Source organism: Siphateles boraxobius, unplaced genomic scaffold, assembly GCF_051911475.1.
Source record: "Siphateles boraxobius isolate OS27281-9 unplaced genomic scaffold, OSU_SipBor_1 61, whole genome shotgun sequence".
NCBI lineage: Eukaryota > Metazoa > Chordata > Actinopteri > Cypriniformes > Leuciscidae > Siphateles > Siphateles boraxobius.
In genome coordinates, this window is record NW_027509188.1 from 12,872,540 (window position 1) to 12,899,783 (window position 27,244).

Sequence of the window (27,244 nt, forward strand, 5' to 3'; positions counted from 1 at the left end):
AGTGTGTCCACGATTATGTGTGGCTCCATGTACATGCTGAGTCAGATCAAAAGTTTTTAAAACAGTTTTGATTTCTTTTGCCATTTTGTTTTCTGCATTATCTATGTGAATGTTAAAATCTCCAGCAATGGCAAAGCAGTCAAACTCTGAGGAAATTGTTGATAGCAGTTCTGTTAAGTTCTCAGCAAAAGCTGGAGAGTATTTTGGAGGCCTGTAAACAATGATAAGTAAAATGCGTGGAGCACCTTTTAACACAATACCCAGATATTCGAAAGACGGGTATTTCCCAAATGATATTTGCTTACATTGATAGACATCTTTATAAAGAGCAGCTAAACCTCCGCCTCTTCTGACAGCTCTGCAGACACTCATAAAAGTAAAGTTAGGAGGGGCTGTTTCATTGAGGACTGTTGCACTGCAACTTTCTTCTAGCCCAGTTTCATTTAGCAACATAAAATCCAGGTTGTAAGTGGTTATTAAGTCGTTGACTATAAGTGATTTATTTTTAAGTGAGCGGATGTTTAAAAGTGCTAACTTAACAGTCTTACTTTTTGTCCCCACAGCAATCTTAGTATGTTGTGTAATAGGCACCAGATTAGATGGGTTTGCTGTACGGCTTTTGAAGGCCTTAGACTTTCTATCATGTAATCGAACAGCAATAGAAAAAGATACAGGCACACTGGGTTCCAGCTTGTTCTGTAAACATTTGAGAAAGTTATTGTTATCATAGCGGGGACCCGACACATATCACTGAGAGCTGGTATCAGTTGTTTTTGGTTCACCTCGAGCCGCTGGAGGGGGAGGGCGAGCTGGGCCCGCAGGCTTTGGTGGTTGTGGGGCCTGGCGTTTTTTGGTTGGTATCTGGGGGCTCGCAGCAAAAGAGTGGGATAGTCTAGTTCCAGCATGCACCAGTTGTTCCATTTCTCTGAGAAGCACAGAAGTGGAGATGCTGGAGAGAGTGATAACGTTTCCGGTGAGAGGTGTTTTTGCTCTGGTGTTATTGGAGGCTGTAATATGCTGTCCTGGTTTCCCTGGCTGTTTTCCAGAAAGTCGTCCTTGGGTGCTGTATCTTGGAGAAGTGCTAGTAAGTCACAGTCTGTCTGTGGTGAGCTCTGTGGGCAGGACTCAGCTGAGATTGTGTCCATGAGCAGAGATTGTTGTGGCTGAGTGGTGTTATCACTGTCCTTGTGTGATGTGTCAACCGCATGTCCATTCAGGTGCTGAAGTGAAATCCTGTGGTCATTCATACTGTATCCAGGTGTGTGTGTGCCATTCAGGTTGAGTGGATTGGCACACATTGCAGAAGGATGACGGAGGGAGAAGTAGATATTGTCCTTTAGCACTCTTGAACCAAGTTTGTTTGGGTGGTGGCCATCCTGTTGAAACAGTTGCCTCTGACTCCAGAAAAGATTGAAGTTGTCAATAAAGTTCACTACTTTTATTTTGCAGGTTTTTTGCAGCCATGTATTAAGCCCAAGCAACTGTGAAAACCTGTTTGTTCCTCTTGCTGGGAGTGGTCCACTGATGAATGTCTGAACTTTCAGTCTTTTAAGTGTTTCAAAAAGTTCATTGAAATCCTTTTTAAGAAGTTCCGACTGCTCTTTATGAATATCATTCTTCCCCACATGAATGATGAGTCGATTTGCAGTCTTATGTTTCATCAGAATGTTCTGAAGTTCCCTGTTTACATCAGATGTTGTTGCTTGTGGAAGGCAGCACGTTGTTGTATCCCTGCTATTAATGTTTCTGATTACGGAGTCGCCCACTATCAGAGTCCTGGGCTCGGCTGCGCTCTGAGCTGAGTGCCGCTGTCTGCTCGACCTTGAGCCCCAGTTAGCATCAGTGTTAGCTACTGGCTGATTCAGTCTGTGTGTGATCACATTCATCAAATTTGGGGATTCCTCATTCATTAATACTTCAAATCTGTTCTCAAGATATATAGGCGGTGGTAGGAGACCAGTGTTTGCAGTCCTTGTCAGAGCCGTATCTGGGGTAGAGGATGCTACTGCAGTAATATGTGATGCTCGTGACAATCTGATGTCCCGAGTGCCTTTGGGTCTCGCACCCTGTTTGTGCCATCGATTAGTAAGTCGATTGGCTTGTTTCTCTACACTCAGTATGGCCTGTCGAGAAGCACTAGATTCATGGGACTCACCGGCTGTATGCTGAGGACATCCATGACGAAGCTCTGTTGTGTGTTCCGTCTGGTTTGGTGGTCCCGCAATTAACTTTGTTTCAAGAATTGCAATCCTTTGTAAAAGTCTGTGGCAGTTGGAGCAGCAAGTAGATTCCAGAGGAGGCATTTTCTTATCCTTATGAATGTAGGCAGTTGTGTTTTCTCTTCCCCGGAATGTAAGCTTTCAGTGGGAGGCTGGTCGAATAAAATAATTCTGCTTTTTTTTGTAGTAATCCAAGCGTTTGAGCACTGTGCTGATTTGCTGAAGTTAAAAAAAAAACACTTTGGACCCCAGAGGGTTAAAGTTAAACTCCAATCTTTTCCCGAAAAAGTCTGTTGGTGCCTCAGTGACAACAGAGAAGTTGTCAATCATGACATCACACTCACTATTTTATAGCAAACAATTGGTTATGCAAAAGAGCTTTCAGAATCTGTAATTATTTCAGCATCTAGGAGCTGCCTGAGGTGTTACTTAACGGCTTCTCTTCACTTGGATGTATTGACCTTAGCCGTTACTTAGATGTCTCATCTTGTTGTTGAGTTTATCAGAGATACACTACTTCTATTCTTCAGGAATTGTTGGCGAGTCAGCAAGATTGAACGCCAGTTTCCCAAATGAGACCTGATCAGAACAAGTTAATAGCTCTGGCTTCAAAGGCAGAACCTGAGCAGCTGCCGTCTCTGCGATCACACACTTGAGATGAAGAGTAATATCATGGTCAGTTAAGTTCTTTAAGATGACAGGTATCTAGATAGAAGCCCTGTATGGGACATTCACCACAGCACTTACAAGTAAAAGCCCACCCGGCAAGGGAAAAGACTTGTGACTTTTGAGCCCCTCAAACTGTTGTGACTTGAGCCCCTTTGTCTAAAAGAGACTCATACTCTATGCCTTCGACAAAAACAGAAGCAAGTCAATATTGGCCAAAATTACCTTATGCCAAGAATTGTTAAACCTATTATTTATTTAGTTTTCTCTAGCATAACTGACAGGATCATGGACCATCAATGTGGAACGGACATGAGATGTTCCATGCAAATTTCTTTACTTCTCGTCTCTCCCTCAGCTGTGAATTCTCACAGGTAGCCACAACAACGTAGACACTTTTTCCATAGTACTATGAATGTTTAATGGGATGTGTTCAATAAAGATATTACAGATTATAATTGGTTTTGAGTTTTTCCCTTAAGCACATTGTGTCTATACTTTTCTGACTTTAAGGAGTTAAGATGACATTTTATTATAATTTAGAGTAATTAATGCTGAAAACTAACCATTTCAAAAGGGTTTACATACTACTTCTTCCCACTGTATATGCTGAAACAAACAGTACCAAAATCCTCTCACACCGTATATGTGTGTAAATTACTCATCCTTGAGAGAAAAATACAATTACAGCAGTGGCACTGACTTGTGCATCAGCCTGCAGATCAATGAGTTTGTCCACATTAAATGTGAAGGTAGAAGAAACCATGATCATGACACTTCAATGTTCTGAAGTCCTCAAATCATCTTAAAAACTTAAAATCATGCAGTAACTTCAACATGGACGTTTTCCGGGGACAGTCCCAGTTTTTGGTGTGTATTCCCAAACTGGAAAAGTTATCAGAAATGTCCCCATTTTACAGCACATTCAAAACACCCCACAAATTCATTGCAATAAAGCCTGCTAACATATTTACCATAGAAGATTGCATCTAGATAGTCAAAATTAAAGGCTGTCTACCTCAGCCACTTAATATTTTAAACTATAGCAAAGAAGTTGGTCAGGTGTGGCCACTGGAGTAAATATGCAGGTAAAGATAATAAAAAGCCTCAAGGAAAAGTATAGAGAGATGAAGGATATGAATACAATTTGGGACTCTTGATTCAGGAGCTGACTGAGCCAAAATAACAAACAAAACTTTCTTTTTAAACCTTTTTACAATAAACAAAAGTGGCGTCAGACTCTTTACTTTCCCAAATACTCAGTATTTACAATATATTTACAACCAGGCAAATAAAATTGAAAGGGCAATCCAAAATCAGCCTAAAAAAAAAACATTCAAAGGGGTCAAATATACCAACAAAGTTCCTCAGATGTTCAATATTCAATATTGAATACAAACAAACAAGCAATACTCACAGTCTCCAATACTCTTAAAACATTCAAACTCTCCTAACATACACAAACTCTGCACTATTCAATCAAAAACTCTCTCTGCTCAAAACTCAAGATCTCTCTGTAGAGGAAGTGATGGCGTGCTTTTTAAAGTTCTGTGCACAAATCAGGACATGGCATCGATCAGCCTACAGGAACCAATCAAATGACGTTCCTAGAAAGACACACACATAACAAAAGAAATATAACAAAACACAAACCATAGGGTCGTAATTTGTCACTCTGGGGAAAACGGCAGTTTCTTTTCAGCATGAGTTTGCAAATGCCGTTTCAGGTCTGTGTGATATGAGAAACTCTTTTCACACTGAAGACACTTGTAAGGCTTCTCTCCAGTGTGAACTCTCATGTGGATCTTAAGGTTTCCTTTAACCGTGAAGCTTTTTCCACACTGAGGACAGGTGAAAGGCTTTTCTCCAGTGTGAATTCTCATGTGATCCTCAAGGTTTGCTTTGTTTGTTAAACTCTTTCCACACTGATGGCATGTGAAGGGCTTCTCTACGATGTGAATTTTTACATGATTCTTAAGGTGATTCCTGTCTGTGAAACTCCTTTCGCACTGATGACATGTTAAACAGTTCCCTCCTGAGTGAATCCTCATATGATGATTAAGGCTTTCTTTATATCTGAAACTCTTTCCACAGTGATCACAAACAAACGGCTTCTCTCCCTTGTGAATTGTCATGTGAGTCTTAAAACTTTCTTTTCGTGTGAAGCTCTTCCCACACTGTTGGCAGGTGAAAGGCTTTTCTCCAGTGTGATTTCTCATGTGGACATTAAGGTCTCTTTTCTGTTTAAAACTGTTTCCACACTGAGGACATATGAATGGCTTCTCTCCGGTATGAACACTCATGTGAGCCTCAAAACTTTCTTTTCGTGTGAAGCTCTTCCCACACTGTTGGCAGGTGTAAGGCTTCTCTCCAGTGTGATTTCTTATGTGGGCATTAAGGTCTCTTTTCCGTTTAAAACTCTTTTCACACTGAGAGCATACGAATGGCTTCTCTCCTGTGTGAACTCTCATGTGAATTTTAAGATTTCCTTGTAGTGAGAAGCTCTTTCCACACTGTTGGCAGGTGTGAGGCTTCTCTCCAGTGTGAACTCTCAAGTGGCCATTAAGGGTTTTTTTCAGTGTAAATCTCTTTCCACACTGAGGGCATATGAATGGCTTCTCTCCGGTGTGAACACTCATGTGAGCCTCAAAACTTTCTTTTCGTGTGTAGTTCTTCCCACACTGTTGGCAGGTGTAAGGCTTTTCTCCAGTGTGATTTCTTATGTGGGCATTAAGTTCTCTTTTCCGTTTAAAACTCTTTTCACAATGAGAGCATATGAATGGCTTCTCTCCAGTGTGAATTCTCATGTGAGTCGTAAGATTTCCTTGTAGTGAGAAGCTCTTTCCACACTGTTGGCAGGTGTGAGGCTTCTCTCCAGTGTGAACTCTCAAGTGGACTATAAGGTTTTTTTTCTGAGTAAATCTCTTTCCACAATGAGGGCATATGAAAGGCTTCTCTCCAGTGTGGATTTTCAAGTGGATTTTAAGGCTTTCTTTTCGATTGAAACTCTTTCCACACTGTTGGCAGGTCAAAGGGCTTTCTTCAGTGTGAACTCTCTTCTGGAGGTTACTAGTTCCTGTTTTAAGAGTCTGTGAGTAACTAATAGATTTCTCCCCAGTCATGAAATCATGACATTTCTCATACAGATTTTTCTCTTCCATTTCATTCAATTCTTGACTCTCCTGTTTCAGCTCCACCAGGTCTAGGGTGAAAAGAAACAAAAACAAGTTTAAAAAAACATTTAGATAAATGTTCAAAAATATTCAAAAATATATAACATCAAATCCAACAACATGGTATGGTTTATTCTAAACCCACTTAACAACTGAAAAAGGTGTAACACAGAGGTGACGACCACTGTGTAAAGCATAAATGACAAATCTAAAAGGTTAAAAACTCAGGTTAAAGTATGGGTTCTGGAAATGGCAAGCACAAGTTTCCTACTGCGGAGGACTTGGATAGTCCCATTAACCAGTAAAGCAACAGCTGGAGTACTAGATTGGCAAGAAAATGATGTACTTGCATCAGGAAAGCATTCCCTGCCAAGATAGACACCGCAAGCAGAATGAATACGAAATGGTGCAAGAGTATGCCCGAATAAATGAGGGGTTCAATTGACACAGTGGAATGCCAAAACCAGATCAACAAGGTAAGGCAGTAGGTCTGTGGGGATCTCACATGTGCAACAGCTTTCTCAATGCTTGAGACTAGAACTGTCAGCAGCTTTGAAACTAAGCCTTGTCAGATGGGACGAAGCCCGTCTAGACCTGATCAGAACACATGCTGTTCTCGCTGAAAAACAACATAAGGAAAAACTAAAGAAAAAGGAAGAAAAGGCTGAAAAAAGCTGCGCATGGCCGAACAAACCATGTATTATAGCGTGACAGACACAAATGCCCAACCACGAGGTGGTGGACAAGGACAATCTCGACGTGGTCGTGGTCGAGGAAGAGGCAGAGGGTGGGTAAAAGGCAGATGCTTGAAAAGCAGAATTGCCTGCTTAAACACTTGCATAGTGTGAGCATGAGGAGCAGATGATGGCGCGTGAGCCAATATATTATGAAGACGTAAGAGCGTCGAGGCGGCGCCCGCGCCATCAGCCAATGCTTTGGCGTGATTCTATATGGGCATCAGACAATCAGCACAGAGCGTGCATGCGAGACAGAAGTGACTGCTCCAAACCGTATAGCGCACATGGCGGAGAGGAACAGAGCGAGAGACCTGTGCGTGTGTGTGCGTCATGAAGCGCATTTAACAGAGTCAGGCACCGAAATCAGGTACCGAAATTTTCTATCTTATTCGGTTTCGTTACTACCGTTTACGTCGGAACCGGTTCCCTATTGGCACCGTGTTTCGGTAACCAACCCTACTAATAATGCCTACAAATAATTACCATGGATAATATTATGGATCAGAAATGCTGAATTAGTATTTATGATCGAATCAGGAGCTGCAAACAGTGTAAAAAGAACAAAAGGGCGAACACCAGTGGCAAAGTTAAGAGGAAATTATGTCTGGTCAGTAACCTGAAAGATACATTTTCTTTTCCATTGACGTGTTAAGATGAAACTGGCATAACATTCAAACATTGTTTCCTGCTTTCATGTATGTCCAGTGAATTTATTAGGATAGGATTTAATGTGTAAATTAGGCATTTAATTGTTCTCTAACCCAGAGGGCATAACAATAGTGTAAGGGGACATTCAAACGATGGTCAAAATAGAAAAAGATTTGCCCTGTGCATATCAATGGAAATTGAAAGAAGTTAAGTCACTCTTTGATATTAATAACTAAGGATAAAGTGAACAAAGATTATACATAGATTAAGGCACAGAGAACGATCACATTAACTACTCACATATAGACGAGAACCGACAATGAACTGAAAGGAACGGTATAAATACACAAGAAATTTAACGACAGATAGTAATCTGTAACCAAGGAGACTAACTAGCAGGTGATTCATACTGAACCGAGGGGCTGTTAACACGACACCGTTTTCAATGTTTTAAAAATGTTAAACTTTTTATGCATTTTGGCCGTACATTTACACGAAAACTGCGTTTTGGATGCCAGAACACACAAACTTTTGAAAACGGGTTTCAAAGTGGAAGCTTTTGAAAACGGTCTCCGTGTAAACAAGAAAAACTCGAATCTCTGAAGATGATGACGTCATACATGTTCGTATTGCGTGTTTAGTCTATAGTGTTTCATTGCCATCTAATGGTCTGGCAGCAGAATACAGCATTTGTAGTAGTTTTCGTGCACCCTTGTGAATGGAGATCGTTTAAAAATGGTGTCGTCTATACGCGGAAAACTAAAATGAAAAACTTTGTTTTAGGCATATCGTTGTCGTGTAAACATACCCTGAAACACATGAAACCAACCCACAGAAATGAAGTTAACACAAGACACTGTACTCCCCCCTCCCTTGATACACAACCTCAGTTTTGGAGGAGGATGAGAGGAATCCCAAGGCGGAACTGGTGAACAGAGGACTCAAGGCCTAAACGTCCTACTGGGACATCGCAGGCTTGGAGGGCCGAGGTGATATCGTCGGCTCGCGTGACCGAGGTGGAGGCGGGGGCCTGGCAGGACGGAGCGACACCGGAGGGAGCGAGGACCATGGTGGAACCGGAGGGAAAGGTGGAGGGTTGAGGCGCAGCCAGAGGCCCGGAAGTCCGCAGCGAATCAAGGGTGACAAGAGACCGAGGTGGAGCTGGAGGGATGAGGGAGCCCGGTGGAGCCTTAGTGATGGTGGACCACGGCGGCGCTGAGGGAGCGCAGAGCCAAGGTGGATCCGAAGTGCTGACAGGTCGAGTTGAAGAACTGGGCCTGGAGTCCTGAGGTGTAGCCAGGGGAGCCAACGAGCTGGTGGGGATCAGCGGCGAGGAAGGAATTGAGGAGCTATGAGACACCAGTGGGGCAGGTAAGGGCCGGGTAATATGATGGAATCAGTGGAGATGATGGTGACTATGGGGTGGGCAGGATATTGTGTGGGATCACGTCATCCATTATAGAGAATGTAGTAGGCCGGAGAGGGACGAGCTCCGTGGTAAAGTTGATGATTTATAGAAATATTTATAGAAGATTTAGCCATTTAAACTTGTTTTTAATTATTCAGTTTGGGTGAAAGTATAGTGTATTATAAAAAACTAAAGTAAACTAGCCAGAAAATATGATATATAAAGGTTCTTTTAGTTATTACTTGTACAATATTTTTTTACAGTTTATACAGTTATTGTAATACACAGACAGGTAGGCTATATAGGCTCTACCACTACCCAAATCAAACCAGAGTTTGTAGGGTTTTTTTAATCCATAAAGTTTGCTTTCTTTATTGTCTTTTCAAATTTAATTTTGTGACACGAGTTGAATGTAATAAATCAAATAAAGAGACGCATGACGCAGAATGACTGAAGAAAGACTGAAACCAACCTGTTTGTGTCTCAGTATCTTCATGTTTGACTCTGAATGTTTCTTCAATCTTCACATTTTCACTCTCCTCTTTAATAAACGCCATCTTTGTTTGTTTCTCAGTATCTTCATGTTTGACTCTGAATGTGTTTTCACTCTCCTCTTTAATAAACGCCATCTTTGTATGTGTCTCAGTATCTTCATGTTTGACTCTGAATGTTTCTTCAATCTTCACGTCTTCACTCTCCTCTTTAATAAACGCCATCTTTATAATAGTGTGTCACGTGGATCTCAGTCGCTTCACCAGGAGTTTTTCTGTGTGTTTGAACACTCTGTCCTGTTTAAGAGAAGAATAATTAACAGAAAGAAAAAAACAAAACACAGACCTTGCATCACAATAAGTGTGCTGTGATTGTCAAAAAGTTTGGTAACTAAACACAAATTCAATTAAGTTTAGTGACAACATGCTACAATAACTGGTACTGTATTTATAAGTACTTGACAAATATTTCATGAATTCATAAGCTTGTGATTCGATTGCGATTCAATATCGATTCATTGTGATAAAAAAATCAGGTAGAGTAGCTACATGCGAATCTTTCTCAAGGACAAAATCTCTCAACTAAAGCTGTAAACATGCAAGGAGCCAGTCAGCTGATATCATTATTATTATTATTAAAGATCAGTGTTTGGGGTACCAGGGGACCCCACTGGACTTTTCCTTCATTTTTGAAAAGTGTTACCTTCATCTCAGGGGCATGAAACTCGGTGACTTTTACTAAATAATCTATATAAACATGCAAAAAAAAACTGGGCTTGATTTGGTTGTTCTAAAGGTGTGTAAAAAATGTTTTACCGTTTAAGGTGTTTGGGCTCAAAATGACCCCACATTGAAAATGAATGGGAAAATGAAAATAAATACTTCTTTATCTCATAGTCTCATAGCTCTATCTCATACACAAACACACACATGTATGTGACTGCAACAGAGAGCATTTTTATATAAATTGTCAAAAAATCAAAAATCAACTAAACTGGCATAAATCTGGAAAAAAAAACTCACAAATGCAACATGGAACAAGCATGTTGCATGCTCACTCACTCACACACAGAGAGAGAGAGAGAGAGAGAGAGAGAGAGAGAGAGAGAGAGAGAGAGGGAGAGGGAGAGGGAGAGGGAGAGGGAGAGAGAGAGAGAGAGAGAGAGAGAGAGAGAGAGAGAGAGAGAGAGAGAGAGAAAATGTGACTTGTAATGTTTCTGCAAATGTATGTATAATTATTTGTAAAAGCAGATAATTCAAAATATATTAGACAACGACAACAAATTCTAGCTTTGACAAAAATAGATTTTTTTATGTATTTCAGAATGTTTAAATATATATGTTTAAATATATATTCACAAAATATATATCATAAAGTTGTGAGGAGAAGTTGAAGCAACAAGAAAATTGAAGGACTTTTTCACTTTATGAGACACCAGTGGTGCAGGTAAGGGCCGGGGATGGAATCAGTGGAGATGATGGTGACTATGGGGTGGGCTGGATATTGTGTGGGATCACGTCATCCGAAACCGTAGCTGGCGTCCAGGGAAAGGTGGGCTTAACAATTGGATCCTGGTTCTATATGACCTTACCTACGGCAGAGTGAAGAGACGAGGTCTTTCGCGACCGGAGTGGTGATACTGTTGCCATTGCGAGACTTTACCTGTGCCTTGTGTGGCGTATCGGCTAGCGCCCTGTCGTGGATAAGAAGACACTTCTCAATCCAGCATGGAAAGGCGCTTGTTAGATACTGTTGCCATTGCGAGACTTTACCTGTGCCTTGTGTGGCGTATCGGCTAGCGCCCTGTCGTGGATAAGAAGACACTTCTCAATCCAGCATGGAAAGGCGCTTGTTAGATACAGCTGCAGATTGTGTGGAAAAACCTCGGTTTCGGCGCATTCCATAGCTTGTCACATCCCTAAATGCCGAGGAAAGAAGGTTATCGCACCGGCTGGTGCGGTAAGGTGCGAGGCCACGTTTGCAACGGACCTAGCGCGAAGTATACACAAACTGCAGGTGGTTGAGCTGGTTGAGGCGGCAACGCAAACGGATACTCCAAGGATGCGTCCATGGAGGGGACACTTGTCCGAGGAGAAGGGCTGTTACAAAATCCAAGAAAGCCCCGGCCCCGGTACTGGAGGTGGAGCCTTATGAAAGTTCTCGCCCGAAAGCGCGCATATCACACCTGCCAGTACCAATTTAAGCATGAATTTAAGCCTTGCAGCGGAAATACTCGATGGGAGGACACGAGGAAGGTGCCCAATATCAGTTGAAGTCGTGTATAACACCTTCCAGGCTAAGTGGGGGTGTCCTCCCTCCTTTCATGGGTTGGGTCAATACGGGGGCGAGGTGAGTGCTGACAACACTCATCTCATGGGACCACTCTCCCAAGGCGAGATCCAAGCTAGCCTGCAACAGGCTTCGAACGACTCCGCACCGAGCCCAGACGGGATTAGGAAACGGGATATTCTCAATTGGGACCCTAGATGCGAGACTCTCACACGTCTGTTCAACATGTGGTGGTTCACAGGAGTTGTACCTACCCGCCTGAAGAAAAGTCAAACAGTGCTAATCCCGAAGACATCTGACCCAGGAGCGGTGATGGAGGTTGGTAACTGGAGACCGATCACCATCGGGTTAATGATCTTGAGGCTTTTCACTAGGTTAATTACAAAGAGAATGTCGGAAACGTGTCCCATTCACCCTAGGCAGAGGGGGTTTCGTCCCACCCCCGGGTGCGCGGAGAATATTGAGGTGCTGCGAGGACTCATCCGGCACTGCAAAGAAGAGCGCAGCCCTCTCGCAGTAGCATTCATCGACTTTGCACAGGCGTTCGACTCTGTCTCCCATGAGCATATCCTGTCAGCTCCTGGGCAGATTAACGTGGACCCCCATGTGATAGGTCTGATCCAGCAGATCTACATGAACAGTATGACAAGTGTCGAGGTCAGGGGTAGGAATACTCCCGACATTGAAGTGAGAGTCGGTGTTAAGCAGGGGGACACGTTGTCTCCCCTGCTTTTCAACCTAGCCTTGGATCCACTCATTCAAGGCCTCGAACGCTATGGTAAGGTGTACACCGTGGTGGAAGGTCATTCAGTAGTGTGTCTTGCTTTTGCTGATGACCTGGTACTGGTGGGAGGATCCTGGAGGGATATGGCTCATAACCTGAGTCTGTTAGATTCATTTTGTCAGAGCACAGGCCTTAAAGCACAACCTTCTAAGAGCTTCTACGTGAAGCCATGCAGCTTCTCTTTCTCGGTCAATGACTGCGCCCCATGGGTTCTGGGGGGCAAGGCCCTGCTTCAAACCACCATTGCAGAGACGGTCAAATATTTGGGAATCAGAGTCAACCCTTGGGCGGGGGTTGTTGAGCCTGACATGGTGGGAGCTCTTGACAAGTGGATTAAGAACATCGGGGAATCCCTCCTTAAACCCTCACAGAGGGTGGTAATCCTCTCCCAGTTTGCGTTGCCCCGTGAGGATGGCGACGGTGTACTCCGAGCTGCGGATGGGAAGATCAGGTGGGCGGTTAAGAAGTGGCTGCATCTTGCGCCGTCTACCTGTGATGGGCTGTTGTACGCAAAGAACCGGGATGGTGGCCTGGGGATTTGCAAGCTCGCTCGACACATCCCATCCATTCGAGCAAGAAGGCTTTACCGCCTTGCTTGCTCCTCGAATCCGGAGACGAGGGCGTTGACGTGGATCGTGGATTGAACATGCAAATCAAAGTTCAAAAGGGCGTGGATGAGGGCCGGTGGCATGGAGGCAAACCTCCCACTACTTAATGACAAGGATTCAGATTCGAACGATAGAGGAGACGCCACCGACCTGTTGACCGACAAGTGCGTTTCTCCATGTGATTGGAGACATGATGAATTCCTGAGATGGACAGGGCTGCCAATCCAGGGTGTGAGGATATCTGGGTTTAGGGGCTCGACCTCGAGCAACGCGTGGCTGAGGAAACCGGTGTGGCTGTCCGAAAAACAGTACATAGCGGCTCTTCAAGTGCGTGCCGGAGTGTACCCCACCCGAGAGTTTCGGTGTAGAGGAAGGAGCAAGTCGGGGGCAGCTTGCGGAAGATGTTCCTACAGGATGGAGTCATGCTTGCACATACTTGGGCAATGCCCGGCCATGAGCACGGTCAGGATTGCCAGGCACCACAAGCTGTGCCGTCTCCTCGGGGCTGAGGCTGAGCCCCTCGGGTGGGAGGTCATTGAAGTGACAGTCCGCTTTGAGTTTGCTCCTGACACCCTAGCGGTGGCAGGGTGCGAAAAGATGGACTATTACGAGCCCTATAAGAATCTGATTGCAAGGAAATTGGGCGTGAAGCAATTACAGGTCTTCGGGTTCCCCTTGGGTGCTTGAAGCCATGGGCATGGGGAAGCGGAGGATGAAATCTTTTGCGAAGCTAATGAGTCAGAGATGCCTCCTCTACTCGTTGGACATTCTGCGGAGATTCACTTCCACCCGAATGACGTAGGTGCGGATGGCGAGGATCCCTTTGTCTGCATCATTTTATTTAATCGTCCTTTAAATTACAATTCTAATGTTGCCATTCTTTATGAAACTTACCAACATTCAAGTGTTGATAAAAAAGAATGCATTAAGCTAATGAAATGTCTTTAAAATTAAAGTACAGTTAAAAGTTTTTTTAATAAAAAATAATATCTACATTTGAACATAATAGTATACTGCAAGTGCAAAACTAATACATAAATAGTGAACTATAACAACCATAAGTTTGTTCACTTAAAGAAAACTTGCAAGTATACTTACAGTATAAACTACTAAACTAGTAGTTTACTGAGAGTACACTTCAGTGTGTACTTTCATAAACTAAAAAAAATACTAATTGTATTAAAATAGTAAACTACTACTAGTATACTTATAAGTTCACTTGTAGTACAGATGCATTACAAATGAGAAACCCAGTTTTGTACTTAAAGTTTACTACTCATACACTTATAATACATTTAAACGAATAATACTTCTTCATAAAATGAACTTGAAGTATAATTCTTTTTCGTAAGGGTTGCCTGAAACATTAGTTTTATCCCATCACTGCACTGAATACTTTCCTTGTTTATCAGGTGTTGTTTTCTCTAAGGATAAACAATAAGCATTAACATAACATGTATGTGTGACTTGTTTTGTGTTACTAGTTTGTAGTAAATATACACTTTGATTTGATTAAATGGTTTTGTAGAGGGTTTTAAAGATGAGCTGCAGACTGGGGAGGATCAGACATGGAAACTGGTAACAATTAATCAGTCATTTTACTTTGGAGAAAGTTAAAAGTGAAACATTGTTTATCCCAATGCTCCCAATCTGAAAAGTTTTTGACAGATGTACATTGAGAATTATATACAGTTCGATGCCATGGTGTGTCAATGAACGTAGACTAAAATCATTCATGTATTGCTTTAGCTTAGGATCTCATACATCATTTTGACTATTTATGTCAAAAATAAAAATTATTTATATTAAAGGGCATTTAAAATGTTCCTAATATTGTTTTGGGAGTCCCCAACAACAGTTTTACATGTATGCAATGACAAAAAACACTTTTGTTGTCTTATAATATGCATTTATTTTTACCTGATTTGCTCAGCGACTCCCTTATGAATCGTTCAGAGATACATTTTTCAAAACCCCTCTTTTTGGTTTATGTTAGACCATAGCCCAAAGTTTAGTGGTAAACACACAGTCGGTCATGGTTTGCGTTAGCCCAACGCATAAACAAATTGATAAAGCACTGCAGTATTACACCAAGGCTATTAATAATATTGCTCCATTTATGACAACTCCAATATCAACGACAAACATTTCACATATTTCAAAACAATTGACCGCAGAGACCTAACGTTAGTAGCTTCGCTGAGCGTACACAACACACATTTTGGTAGTAAATATGAACTGTAGCCACTGACTCTCCACATGCTCGTCCCTGGGCAGTGATAAAATGATGTGAACACAGCACAAGGTTCGGGCTATACTTCTGAGGTAGTAAATATCAATAAGTGGGCGTGGCCCTGTATTTACATAAAATGGTCTGGGCTAAGCCCCGGATGTCCTTCAATGCTGGAAACGCCCCTGGTCCGCAACATCACAATGACTAACTTGTGTTATCATTCAGTGCCACAGCCTTGTAGTTGTATGAAAATCAGTGTTGGGCAGTAGCGTCGCTACAAGTAGTGATGCTACTAGTTTAACTACATTTCTCAATAGTGTGGTGGTAGCGTCGCTGTTTTCTGAATCAAATAGCTTTTCAGTAGCGAAGCTCTTATTTTGATCAAGTAGTGCGGTAGCGTCCACACAAGCTAACGTTACATTTTCCCAAGCATTTCTAAAGCTCAAGCTCAAATCGGAAATACAACTGCTAAGTACCACTGATGCTGGATCAGTTAGTGACGGTGACTACTTCTTCTTGTTTTACGGTGGTTGTCAACCATAGGGCCATATGATTTCATTACCGCAATACGGAAAACATGGACTGAATCGCAGTATCCATGCATAAAAATGAAATTTTTATAATGCGGAATTTCACGGAATTTGTCAGATCTTGGTTTAAAAGAAGGTAAGTAAACTTAAATAAAATCGCGATATAGACTAGTGTCTGTGAATATTAAACCGCATAAAGATTATTTAAAAAGGAATCATGCATGTTCTGCGTGTCTCTGTGAATGAATGGCTCAGACGCGCGGATTCATTTACCACACACTTAAGCACACTTAATGACGCTTGCGATGTTTTCAGTGATGGATCGATGAACTTCATCTACACAGCCGCTCTGAGAGTCACTTTAGCAGCATTTTAGCTTGATTTGAGAAAAACTATCGTCTTATAAAAAAAAAACTAAAAAAACAGAGACTCAAAGGTCTAGCTACATGGCAACCTATCAAAATAGAAGGTTGGTTTAACCTTTGAAGAAAGTTTTGCTTAAATCATTAGGCCTACATTTTAAATAATTGGTCATTACAATTTAAACCATTAAAAAAAAACTATTTCATAGTGCCCTTAAAATGTAATTTATTTAAAAATGTTAACAAATTATTGTTAATTGTATACGTTTCATGCAGGGGCGCGGCTAGAAATGTTGGGCCCTATGAAAGAATATGAGGTTGGGCCCCCTACCCCACCCATTCCATTAATAAAATCGATCTCTGGGATCTCCAAAAGTGTGTGGGCCCTTAGAATCGTCCTAACTTTTCCCCCCTTAGCGACACCCCTGGTTTCATGATTCAATTAATTACACGTTTTTGATTACTAAAGTTTTATTTACCCATTAAAATGGGAGTCCAGAAAAATGAAAACAAAATAAAACTGAATTTGGAATGTGGGAAAAAATAAAACAGATTTCATAGGGCCCTACAAACCAGCTTTTGGTGCATTACCATCACCTTCTGCTCCGTATGGTGTGACATCACATACCAGTATCAATCCTTGGGCTGACACGTGAGAAATGGAAAAAGATGCACACACTCTTGACACCTGGTTTTGTTATAGTTTTATATAGTTATATGGTTTTATATAGTTATGTTTTTTTTTTCTGCCAAATTGGTTTGGAACAGTTTTTGAATAAACAATTGAACTGACAAATTATGCGTGACTATATGTTTGATTGACAATTTTAATGATCACTGAGATAGCATTGACTTGGAATTAAGTTGGTTCAATATAAAAATTAAATTTGAAAAAGTAGCTTAGATGTAGTAAACTACTTTTGCCATATTGCTGTAGCTTAGCTTGCTACATTTCCCAGGGTGGAGCTTCAGTGTAGTGAAGCTACATTTAATGTAGAGTAACTGCTAGCTTAGCTCACTACATTTTCTAAGTAGCTTGCCCAACACTGATGAAAATATTCAAGTAGCCTAATCAACAGACGCCTTTCAAATAAAGCAAAAAGTACAATTCAATAATTTTTCAACAATATTTATATATTGATATATAATATATATATTGTATATATTATATTGTCTATTTATATATTGAACTGTATGGATCATAATAAGTATTCTATTTTATTTAAATTGATAATTTATTATTAAAGGCTGCATTTAAAAATAAAAGATAAATAAATAAAACAACAGAGAGCTTTTGAAAAAAGTGGTTCTCAAAATAAAGTGCTTAATTTTAGAAAAATGAAATAAAAAGTATAGCTTGAGTTTCCCTTTTACTTTTTAGTTAACTCCCTTTCACATCTTAAGTTTAAACACATTTTATAATAAACAATCCCAACACATTAACAATTGAACAGCTTTAACACCTCCTTTTCTCTTTCTTCCCCTTTCCCCCACTTTCTCTTGCTTCGTGAGAAAAAACGTTTGTTGAGCAGTGAATGAATGTGTTAAGATTCTGCTGGATCGCTCATATTGGGCTTTTAGATAAGTTTATTTTCTGTGCCCTCAGTCCGGATTTAAGTGGGGATGTTTGGTCAAAAGATTTGTGCTTTGTCTCTTAGTGGCGCTTCACATTGCCGCTTTTAATAATCGCGACAGTATCTGATCATACGAGACATACCGGTTTTGAACTGCCTGTGGGAAGAATGAACATGTAAGAATATGTCCATTCCTGATTGAAAGCTCTGTTTTCGCTGTCCATTTTTCTTTTTTTGGAGCACGCCATGTGAAACGTCGTCTCTCTTTCGTCTCGTCTCTCCCTGTGTGTGTGTGTGTGTGTGTGTGTATCTCCCGCTGACTCGAGTAGCGTCACATGACATGATTTACAAGGCATGCGATTGGTCTGTGAGTTTCCTGCGCCGCGCTAGACTAGTACCATAAATGCTAGAAAAGCTGCGCGGATAAAATAGAAACGCTCCGTCAAAAGTCAATAATTTATGGGTTAATGGTCCGGACAGAACGGCGCCTGGGTCCGAATCCGGACCGCCTATTAGTGACTTCTATATTTTTACTCTCTCAAGTTGTTCCAAGCCTGTGTGAATTTCTTTCTACTGCAAACAATAAAGAAGATATTTTGAAGAATGCCGGTAACCAAACAGTTGTGGAGCCCCATCGACTTCCATAGTATGGAAGATAAACAATACTGTGTGAGAATATGGATGTGTGAGAAGAACAATGTGAATTGTTCAGGCTGAATACATGAGAGTTGGCAGTCCTGTAAAAACTATGTTCATTACTGTTATTAGATACATTGTAATGTTTCATTCAAAAATAATTATTTCATTTCAAAGTTCTCTATAAAATTGTACTGATTGGTTGAATTGATTTAAACACTTTAAATGATTAAAAACACAAACCTTTCTTCAGCAGAATCACAGATGCAGGAGCGGCGCAGCTTTATGATGTCATGTCGCCACACCAAAATAAAAGTCCCGTTCACACGAAATAGAAATTCACATACAGAAAACACATTCAAATGATAAAGATAAAGGATTGACTCCCAAAGCTATCTTTACCACTGATATTATGCCTTGTATCTAAATATAATTATACCAAATATGGAGTATTTGTGATATTCTCAACCATTAACAAAGTCAAGTATCTTGATATCCATATTACAAGGATTGGAGTATTTCAAACTCATTAAGAATTTGTCAATCAATTTTGTGGTTGCAGAGAAAGAATCTACTGTTTAATTTATTAACTGTAACTGAATCCTTATGATGAATGTATCCATCTTGTTCAATCTCAGTCTCTCCACAGAATATAAGGGCGATAAATAAAATAAAATTACAACTTTGTTTTTTAAAGTGCATTATATTAAAATGGCTGTGATTATAAAGAATTATACTGATTTAAAGGGGTGGTTTACTGCTTTTTTTCTTTGCATGATTCTGTTTATGGGGTGCAATATAACATGTCTAAGTGTGTTTTTTCTTTTTAAAAAGCCTTATTTTTCATAAATTTCACCTTCTTGTAAGCCGCTTTCTCCTCTGTCATTTGAACGACCAGTTGACTTCCTGATTCTATGAAACCACTCCCTCAGAAACAGGCAATGGGCTCAGATTGGTTAGTTGGGCCGGTGTGATGTAATTGGCTAAACTGCGTAGTGCACATCGTCCGGAAACTTCACGCCCATTTCCTTTACAGGCGAAAGCTGCATGTGCTCCGGTCAAATGTAAATAGTGTCAATACTGCCATATCAGTTTGAGCCAGAATCAGACCCAGAAAGCGGCGATGAAGAGAGTCAAGCAGAACCTCCCCAAACACGGCTCTTACAAAACGTTTCTGAGTGCATTTTTTATTATTATTATTCTATTCTACTATTATTATATAAGAATTTCGATACGCTGTTACTTAAAATGCAATTGTTGCTTGTTAGCTTTTGAGATACGGTTTTCTCCTGATTAAATGTTTAATATAACTGAATAAATGACTGAGTAATACCGTTTTTTAAAGTTATTGTTTTATCGATATAATGAACAACCGTTTATCTATTCACAAAACTTAGTTTACCCGGTGTATAGTTTTCTTTAGGTGCATGTTTGTCTTACACACACAAAATAGCATCGAACTAACTGGCTACTATAAATAAACAGCGTTGGCATTGGTTTACGTTCTTGATCAAATCGAAAAATTACGTCATAAAGTATACATGGAAAATACATTTACAAAATTAGTACATAATTACAGTACGCGTAAATAGCATAACTAAGTGGCTACTAAAGCCAGCGCTGGCATTTGTTTACGTCATTGATGAAACTAAAACATTACGTCTAAAATTATACATGCAAATACATTTAAAATGATTAAGCCTTACTTACTGGTTGTGGCCCAACAACTGCTGCCTCTGGTGTTAAAGCTGGAACTGCTTCATGCTTTAGTAACAGTTTCTTGTTGAATCCGGCATTGAATTCGTGGAGATTCTGGAAGCTGTCTTCCGTAAAATGCAGAGCACAGAGAGATAAATTACGATTGTAATTTTCAGGAACATAATCAAACATAAATTGTAGCCATTGTTGACGAACTACAGCGTCCGTAGGAAGCCCGAACACAGAAGACCTGACAGCTGGGTGAAGATAACACACTTTCGACAGCAACTGCTCTCCACTATAACTCTTCCTCTTCCACAAAGCCGCAGAAATATGGCCACGCCCCCTTTTTTGCATATTCCGGAGGGAGGGTTGATTATGGGTTAGTTACGTATAAAACCCGGGAAGTATCTCGTTGTAGTCCCATTCGAGTCGTTTTTGTAGGCATTAAACTTCCTGATTTTTTTTCCTTACGTTGAACTTTCAGTGCAGCTACTTTGCAGATACTGTTCATGCACCAACAGCAACATTACACACTATTAAAAATGAAAAAAGTGAAATCGCAATCAACCACCCCTTTAAAACTATTGATTTTGACTGTCTGAGTGGACACCTAAAATTAAAATGGTTAAAATAATTTATTCTAAATGACAATAAAATCTGATTTACATTTTATTCTTTAATAAAATCGGCGGTATGGAAATTGTGCTGAAATATGACTAAACATCTCTAAAGCTCTCAGATTCACAGGAAATCGATTAACAAAAACATTTTATTCCTCATAATTTCCCTCTATGGAAAAACAGATATATAGTGAAGAGTAACAAATCTGTCTTCTATAAGGAACGAATGGTCTTTCTTTGATCTTATTGATTTCAGAGATAATGCTCATAATTATGTAAATAATAAATAATCAGTAGGCGGTTTGTCTGAAACTAAATGTGATAAGTAGGCTACTGTATTATAACTGCTTCTTTATCTCCCAAAAGAATTTAGCTATAAATCTGATTTTTATATATATATATATATATATATATATATATATATATATAGGGTGGGATCCACTAACTATATGATGTTTAAAGTACATTGGAAGTGTTTATTAGCAATCTTAACAAATCTGTGACCTGCAGCAAACAATCAATAAACATTTCTCCATATTCAATGTCTCAATTCACTCAATGTATTCAACTCAATGTCCATGAACACTCAAGTCCAAGAATACAAATCCCAACTCCAGTGTCAACCTCAGTGTGTATCCAGAATCTCATAAGTGGTATAATTCAGCCTCAGGATCCACAGCAGTGCGGGTGCAATTCAGTCTCTGAATCCGCTGCAATAAGCCACATGACCACTAACTCACTTCACAGAGTTTCAGATAAGGGTCCAACTAGGCATGAGCAACATAAAGACAAACCCCACAGTATGTGAAGTCCTTCTACAACAGAAATAATCACATCAGGAAAATAAATATTCATACATGAACCAGTCAACATAAGAAAATAAACAATGCTTACTTTCAATTGAGCATCAAACTCTCAGTTTCCCAATCAGGACTATTGATTGCTTGGATTCATAAGGCATGCTTACTCCTCCATTACAAATCTACTACTTCTACTCTCTACACCTGTTTTATACCTGAGAGTATTACTCCTTGATGCCCCCTCAAGGTGTGTAGTATAATTACAAAACCCTGAAAAGAAAACATGTAAACAGGTTTGACTGTTACATATGCACCCCCTCACTTTAAGACTTGACATATCCATGGCAAGGTTTTAGATTTTGCACATGATAAGTATCTATTCTTTCAGGGTCAGTAAGCAAAGAAACAGAGTAATTGACGGGGCCTAGCCGTTTAACTATTCTGGCTGGTCCCTTCCACCTACCAGACACATTAGCCATGAAACCCTCCTCTGCTCTGGACAAGGGATGAGCGCGTACCCAAACTACATCTCCAACTTGATACTGGCTTTGTTTGCGGCGCATATTGTAATATCGCTGTTGTCTGTTTTGTGCTTTTTCTACATTCTCCTTTACCAGACGGAGGAGATGATGATGTTTGTCAAGTACTGGATAGATGGGACTATTTGGATCGGGTATCTTGTGGAGTGGAATTGCTCTTTCTACTGGACCTTTTAAGTTTCGACCTAAAGCAATCTGTGCTGGGGAATGGCCAGTACTCTCCTGCCAAGCAGTATTTATTGCAAATCGAAATTCAGGCAACCATTGGTCCCAGTGTCGATGCTATTCTTCGACATAAGATGACATCATTGTCTTCAAAGTTCGGTTGATGCATTCAGTGAGATTAGTTTGTGGATGGTAGGCGGTCGTGAGATTTTGGACAACTCCCCATTGCTTGCAAACTTGGCTAAGTAAATTAGAAGTAAACTGAGCCCCTCTGTCAGAGACAAGATAGGCAGGAGTGCCCCATCTTGTGAAAATGTCCTCTATCAGGATCTGGGCAATTCGTGGTGCCTTGGCCTGCCTCACTGGGAACAACTCCACCCATTTAGAGCAATAGTCAACCACAACCAAAAGGTGTTAATTCTGCCTAACACTCTTTGGGAATGGTCACATGAGATCGACTCCAATCATATGACCTGGTTCAACGATGGGTGTGGATTGGAGGTAACCAGACAATGCTTCCATACGTCAGCTCTTACCCTCGGCCAATATACCATGTCTAGTAGTCTGAGTAGTGTTTTAAGTCTACCCAAGTGTCCACTCAAAGGACTGTCATGAGCATAATGCAGAAATTCTTTGCGCAAATCTGAGGGAATGACGAGTTGTAGTTTCTAACCTAGTTGTCTGTCTGGCATACTTCGGAACAAAAGAAAATTTTCAATCATGTAATGTACACGAGAAATGTCTTGGGCCGTCTGTGATTTTACCTTTAAGACAAGCTCTTGCATTTCTGGGTCCTTTTGCTGTGCCGCCGAGATATTAGTTATGTCTACTGGTAGGTTGGTGGGTAGATTGCTGGATTTTGAATCTCTTACAACTGCGATAATGTCTGAGGATGATTGTTCCGGTGACCTGGATAACACATCAGGCACTACGTTGCAATGACCTTTACGATATTTGACTGTAAAGTCATAACCCTGCAACCGTATTGTCCAACGAGTTAATCGCGAGGAAGGCTCAGGATGTTGAAATACCGAAGTGAGTGTAGTGTGATCGGTAATGACCTCAAATGTCCTCCCTTCCAGATATGGTCTCCATTTTTCAACTGCCCAGATGACTGCTAAACACTCCTTCTCAGATACTGAATACGACTTCTCTGCTCCTCTGAGAAGTCGGGATGCATATGAAATGACTCTTTCACCATCCTCCATTTCTTGGGTAAGTACTGCACCCAGTCCCATCTCGCTTGCATCCGTTTGGACCCGAAATGGTTCATTGAAGTCTGGCTGTAAGAGAACTGGTGCTTGAGTCAAGTCCTGTTTTATGGTGTTGAAAGCTCTTTGGCATTCTTCTTCCCAAATCCAGGTGGATTTTTTTTGCTTGAGGGCATTTAAAGGTGCTGCTTTTGTGGAGAAATGTGGAATGAAACGATGATACCATCCAGCTAACCCTAAGAATCGCTGTACCTCTTTGAGAGACTGTGGAGTGGGAAAATTATTGATGGCATGAGACTTTGGTGTAATCTCTTGGTCTTGATTCCCTCTTCTGAGATTATGTGACCCAGGTAAGTGATGTTTGGTTGCATGAAGTGACATTTTCCTAGGTTAAGTGTCAGTCCAGCATTGTGTAAACAATGAAATACCTGAGTGAGGTCATTAATGTGTTGCTCTTCGTTTTTGGAGTACACGACTACATCATCTATATATACTAGACAACACTTACCTTTGAGGGCTCTCAACACTGTCTCCATAAGTCTCTGAAATGAGGCCGCTGAGTTTTTGAGGCCAAAAGGTAAACGCAAGAATTCAAATAAGCCTGCTGATGTCACAAATGCTGTTTTCTGTACGCTATCCTCTTCCATCTCAAGTTGCCAATAGCCACTTTTGAGATCCAGTGTGCTGAAGATAGTAGCACCCAGGGACGTGCACAGGAATTATGAGGGGCAGTTGCTCTGACCTGAAAAAAGGGCTTCCCCTACATTCAGTTGTGCTTCTTGCTCGTATTCAGTTCTGATGGTAGGCTACTGGCAACTACGCATGATTTGAGGTATGATTGCGTAAAGGGAACAGGAATTCCGGTAGGCAACAGAATCGACTGCTAAAACCAGGGCCGATCCTGAACTCCCCCTGGGGCCCTAAGCAAAAGGGGCCCTCTACCTGACCTGTGACGCCGTGAGCTATGTAAACCATTTGCCATTGCCACACAATCACACCTGACACTTCAGTGCTCCCAATACAATCCTCCCTCCTTTAAACAAAACAGTCAAAGAATAAGTACAACAATATAGAACAGAATGAGGTTCAAACAAACAATATTTATTGAATAGAGTATTTTCTATAGAATGTTAACATAACAAGTGAATATTAACGTAAACATAAATAAGAAGAAAATAATAAATTATAACCCTGAGCTTTGGCTTTTGGGATTAACTTTGGTTCTCTCTACAGCCTGGGTATTTTCTGCATCAGTATGATTTTTATTTATTTATTATTATGCATGTTGAAGCAATTCTTGATTTATGGTTATTATTTACTGAGGGATGTGCATCCATATTGACCAGTATGTCCAGCTAATCAACATTTTAAATTCAATATAGCCTATAAATCAATAGTCAATCAATGTCAAATTGTCAATACATTGCTTTCTATCTTGCATAATTAGTGCAGTTGTTTAGAGTTTTTAACTACACTGAGACTAGATAATCAGTTTCTTGTTTTATAAATGTGACTTTGATTGGGAGTGCCATCATTCACGTGCATGTATTGTACAGTATGTCTGGTCTCCACATTTCTGCTTGAAAAATGCGAGTTTCATTTCGTGCACGCGCATATGAACGCACGATAACACACGCGACGCAGTTATGTTTTCCGAGCTGCAGTAAACAAACACCGTTGCACTTTGTCGTTTATCAAAAACAAACGTAATAAATTTTTTTATTTTACTCTCACTTTTGTCAGGCACAAAGTGATGCAAGAGATGCACTGCCTGCCCAGCTAGGTTAGCAAGACCGAAAAACATCAAACTTTGCTGACATCAAACTTAGAGAGGAGAGAACACAAGTTTACCTGATTGTTGTTCCCGCAATTCACTCTCATGGGTTTTTTCTTCTTCCTCTTTTCGTGACCAGAAGGATAGTTTCGCTTCATTTTGTCATGGATGTTGTACACATTAATTGACACGCTATGACACGAGATGGAGGCGGGGCCTTAAGTAATTTGTGGGGTCTTACGCACCGGTCGCGTGCAGCGCTGCAGCCACGTAAACAGTTTGCCCTTCCCTTACTGACTTTCAAGTTCGGTGCACGAATGGAAGTGAATGAGGCTTTGCGATTTAAAAAAATAAAAATAAAAAATGTATCTAGGCCTATGTGAAATTCTGCAGCCATTGTACGATTTTTTTTTTTCCTCGGAAGGGCAACTTGAGTCGAGAAGGGCATATGGGCAGTTGCCCGGGCAACCTGAGCAACCCCCCTGTGCACGTCCCTGTCCCACGACAGGAGATCCCCATGGTGAAATAGATGGTTGGATGATATTTTTATTCAACAGTTCCTGAATTTCATCATCAACAAATTTCTGTTTGTCCACAGAAAGTCTGTATGCCCGTTTTCTGACTGGCAGTTCATCAGTGGTTATAATTCGATGTTTGACCATGCTAGAATGTCCAACCTCTTTTGCGCATACAGTTGGCCAGTCCATCAACAGATGTTCCAATTTTTCCTTGTATAGTGGTGTGGTCTCTGCTTTACCTACTAGCCTTTGTATAGATTCAACCACTGTGTCATCAATGGGAAGTGTGGGTATGGCAAGGGAAAAATAGACTTGCGAAGAAGAATCTTCCGTCACAAATGGGAAAAACTGATTTGCTTCATGGCTGCTTATAGATGGTAAACCATATTGGGCTTTACTGAAGTCCAGCACAATCCCAGACTGCAACAAGAAATCCATTCCTAAAATGACTGGTACTGTTAAATCTCTATCTTTCAATACAAACAGTGTCAAGGTATATTTTTGACCCTGCCCTTTACATTGCCACATCACTTTTCCAATAGCTGCTTGTTTTTGCCCATTGGCAAACATAACCGTTTGGCCCTTGCTCGGCTGACTTGGTTCACCATGATTCAGTTGTTTCCAGACTGATTCTTGAAATAGAGACAATGAACTACCTGTGTCCACCATGGCTGAAAAATACCTCTCACGTAAAATTATAGGTATATTGACCGTCTTAGTTACAGTTTGATGTTGCATTTCGATGGACTGCACCACTCGAGTGCTTGCTGGCGTTTTTCTTTTTTGCTCTTCAGAATTTACTTGGTTCCAATATTTTTTGGCTTCCTCAAAGTCACGTTCAATTTGTGTTCCAACTCTAACCAATTCACCAACCTTTGTCACTGTACCTCTTAACAAACTAGCCAGGCGGGGATTGCAGTTACGTAATATGGCCAGTACAATGTCTTTCTCGGACATAGTCTTCCTCCATCTTAAACAAAGAGCACGATAATGAAATGCGAAGTCTCTTATGCTCTCCTTGGGCCCTTGCTTTCTCTCCACCAGCCGTCTTGATGCCACATCTTCATAATCTTCACTGAGAAAAGATTCCAGGAAGATATCCTTGAATTGCCCCCAACTATTCACTTTCCTTCTCTCAGCTTGCCACCAGTCCTTAGCAGTTTCCTTAAGCACTGTACACTGTAAAAAATAATTGCCATTTCAACTTTTTTTTTTGTAGACAAAACTAAATTTGTAGAAATTGTCCAGACAACAAGAACATTTAAGTTTAATTGTCCTCAACTAAGCTGAAAGTTGAATTAACTAGTATAACTAGTTGTTTCTACTAGAAAACGCATGCTGATACAATTGCACATACACCAACAAAATAACTTGTATATTTACTTAATAAAATCCTCTTAACAATTTGCAAGAGTAAATTCTAAGTAGGCTACATTTTACTGCTCTAACATCAAGAACAATTCACTTGTCATTATCAGTTAAAATCTATTCTACCGAAAGCAACATTCATAAAGTAATATGTAATTATATACATATAAAGGTGCATATTTAAATGTT

At 40.6% G+C, this 27,244-nt stretch overlaps 2 protein-coding genes across 2 annotated transcripts in view; both read right to left on the bottom strand.

Annotated features, from left to right (window-relative positions):
- LOC143718295 (uncharacterized) overlaps window positions 1–18,674 on the bottom strand; it is a 61,206-nt gene extending 42,532 nt beyond the window's left edge. The window contains exon 1 of the mRNA XM_077209350.1: window positions 18,603–18,674. The gene's annotated coding sequence lies outside the window, so the exon portion shown is untranslated. The remainder of the gene's footprint in view (window positions 1–18,602) is intronic.
- Window positions 3,282–18,665, bottom strand: LOC143718304 (uncharacterized). The gene is made up of 3 exons (XM_077209361.1): window positions 18,603–18,665; window positions 9,324–9,639; window positions 3,282–6,087 (listed from the first exon to the last, which is right to left on the bottom strand). The coding sequence occupies exons 2-3, from the start codon at window positions 9,565–9,567 to the stop codon at window positions 4,556–4,558; spliced, it is 1,776 nt and encodes a 591-aa protein (XP_077065476.1). The 5' UTR covers window positions 9,568–9,639; window positions 18,603–18,665; the 3' UTR covers window positions 3,282–4,555.
- Window positions 18,675–27,244: the final 8,570 nt, after the last annotated feature.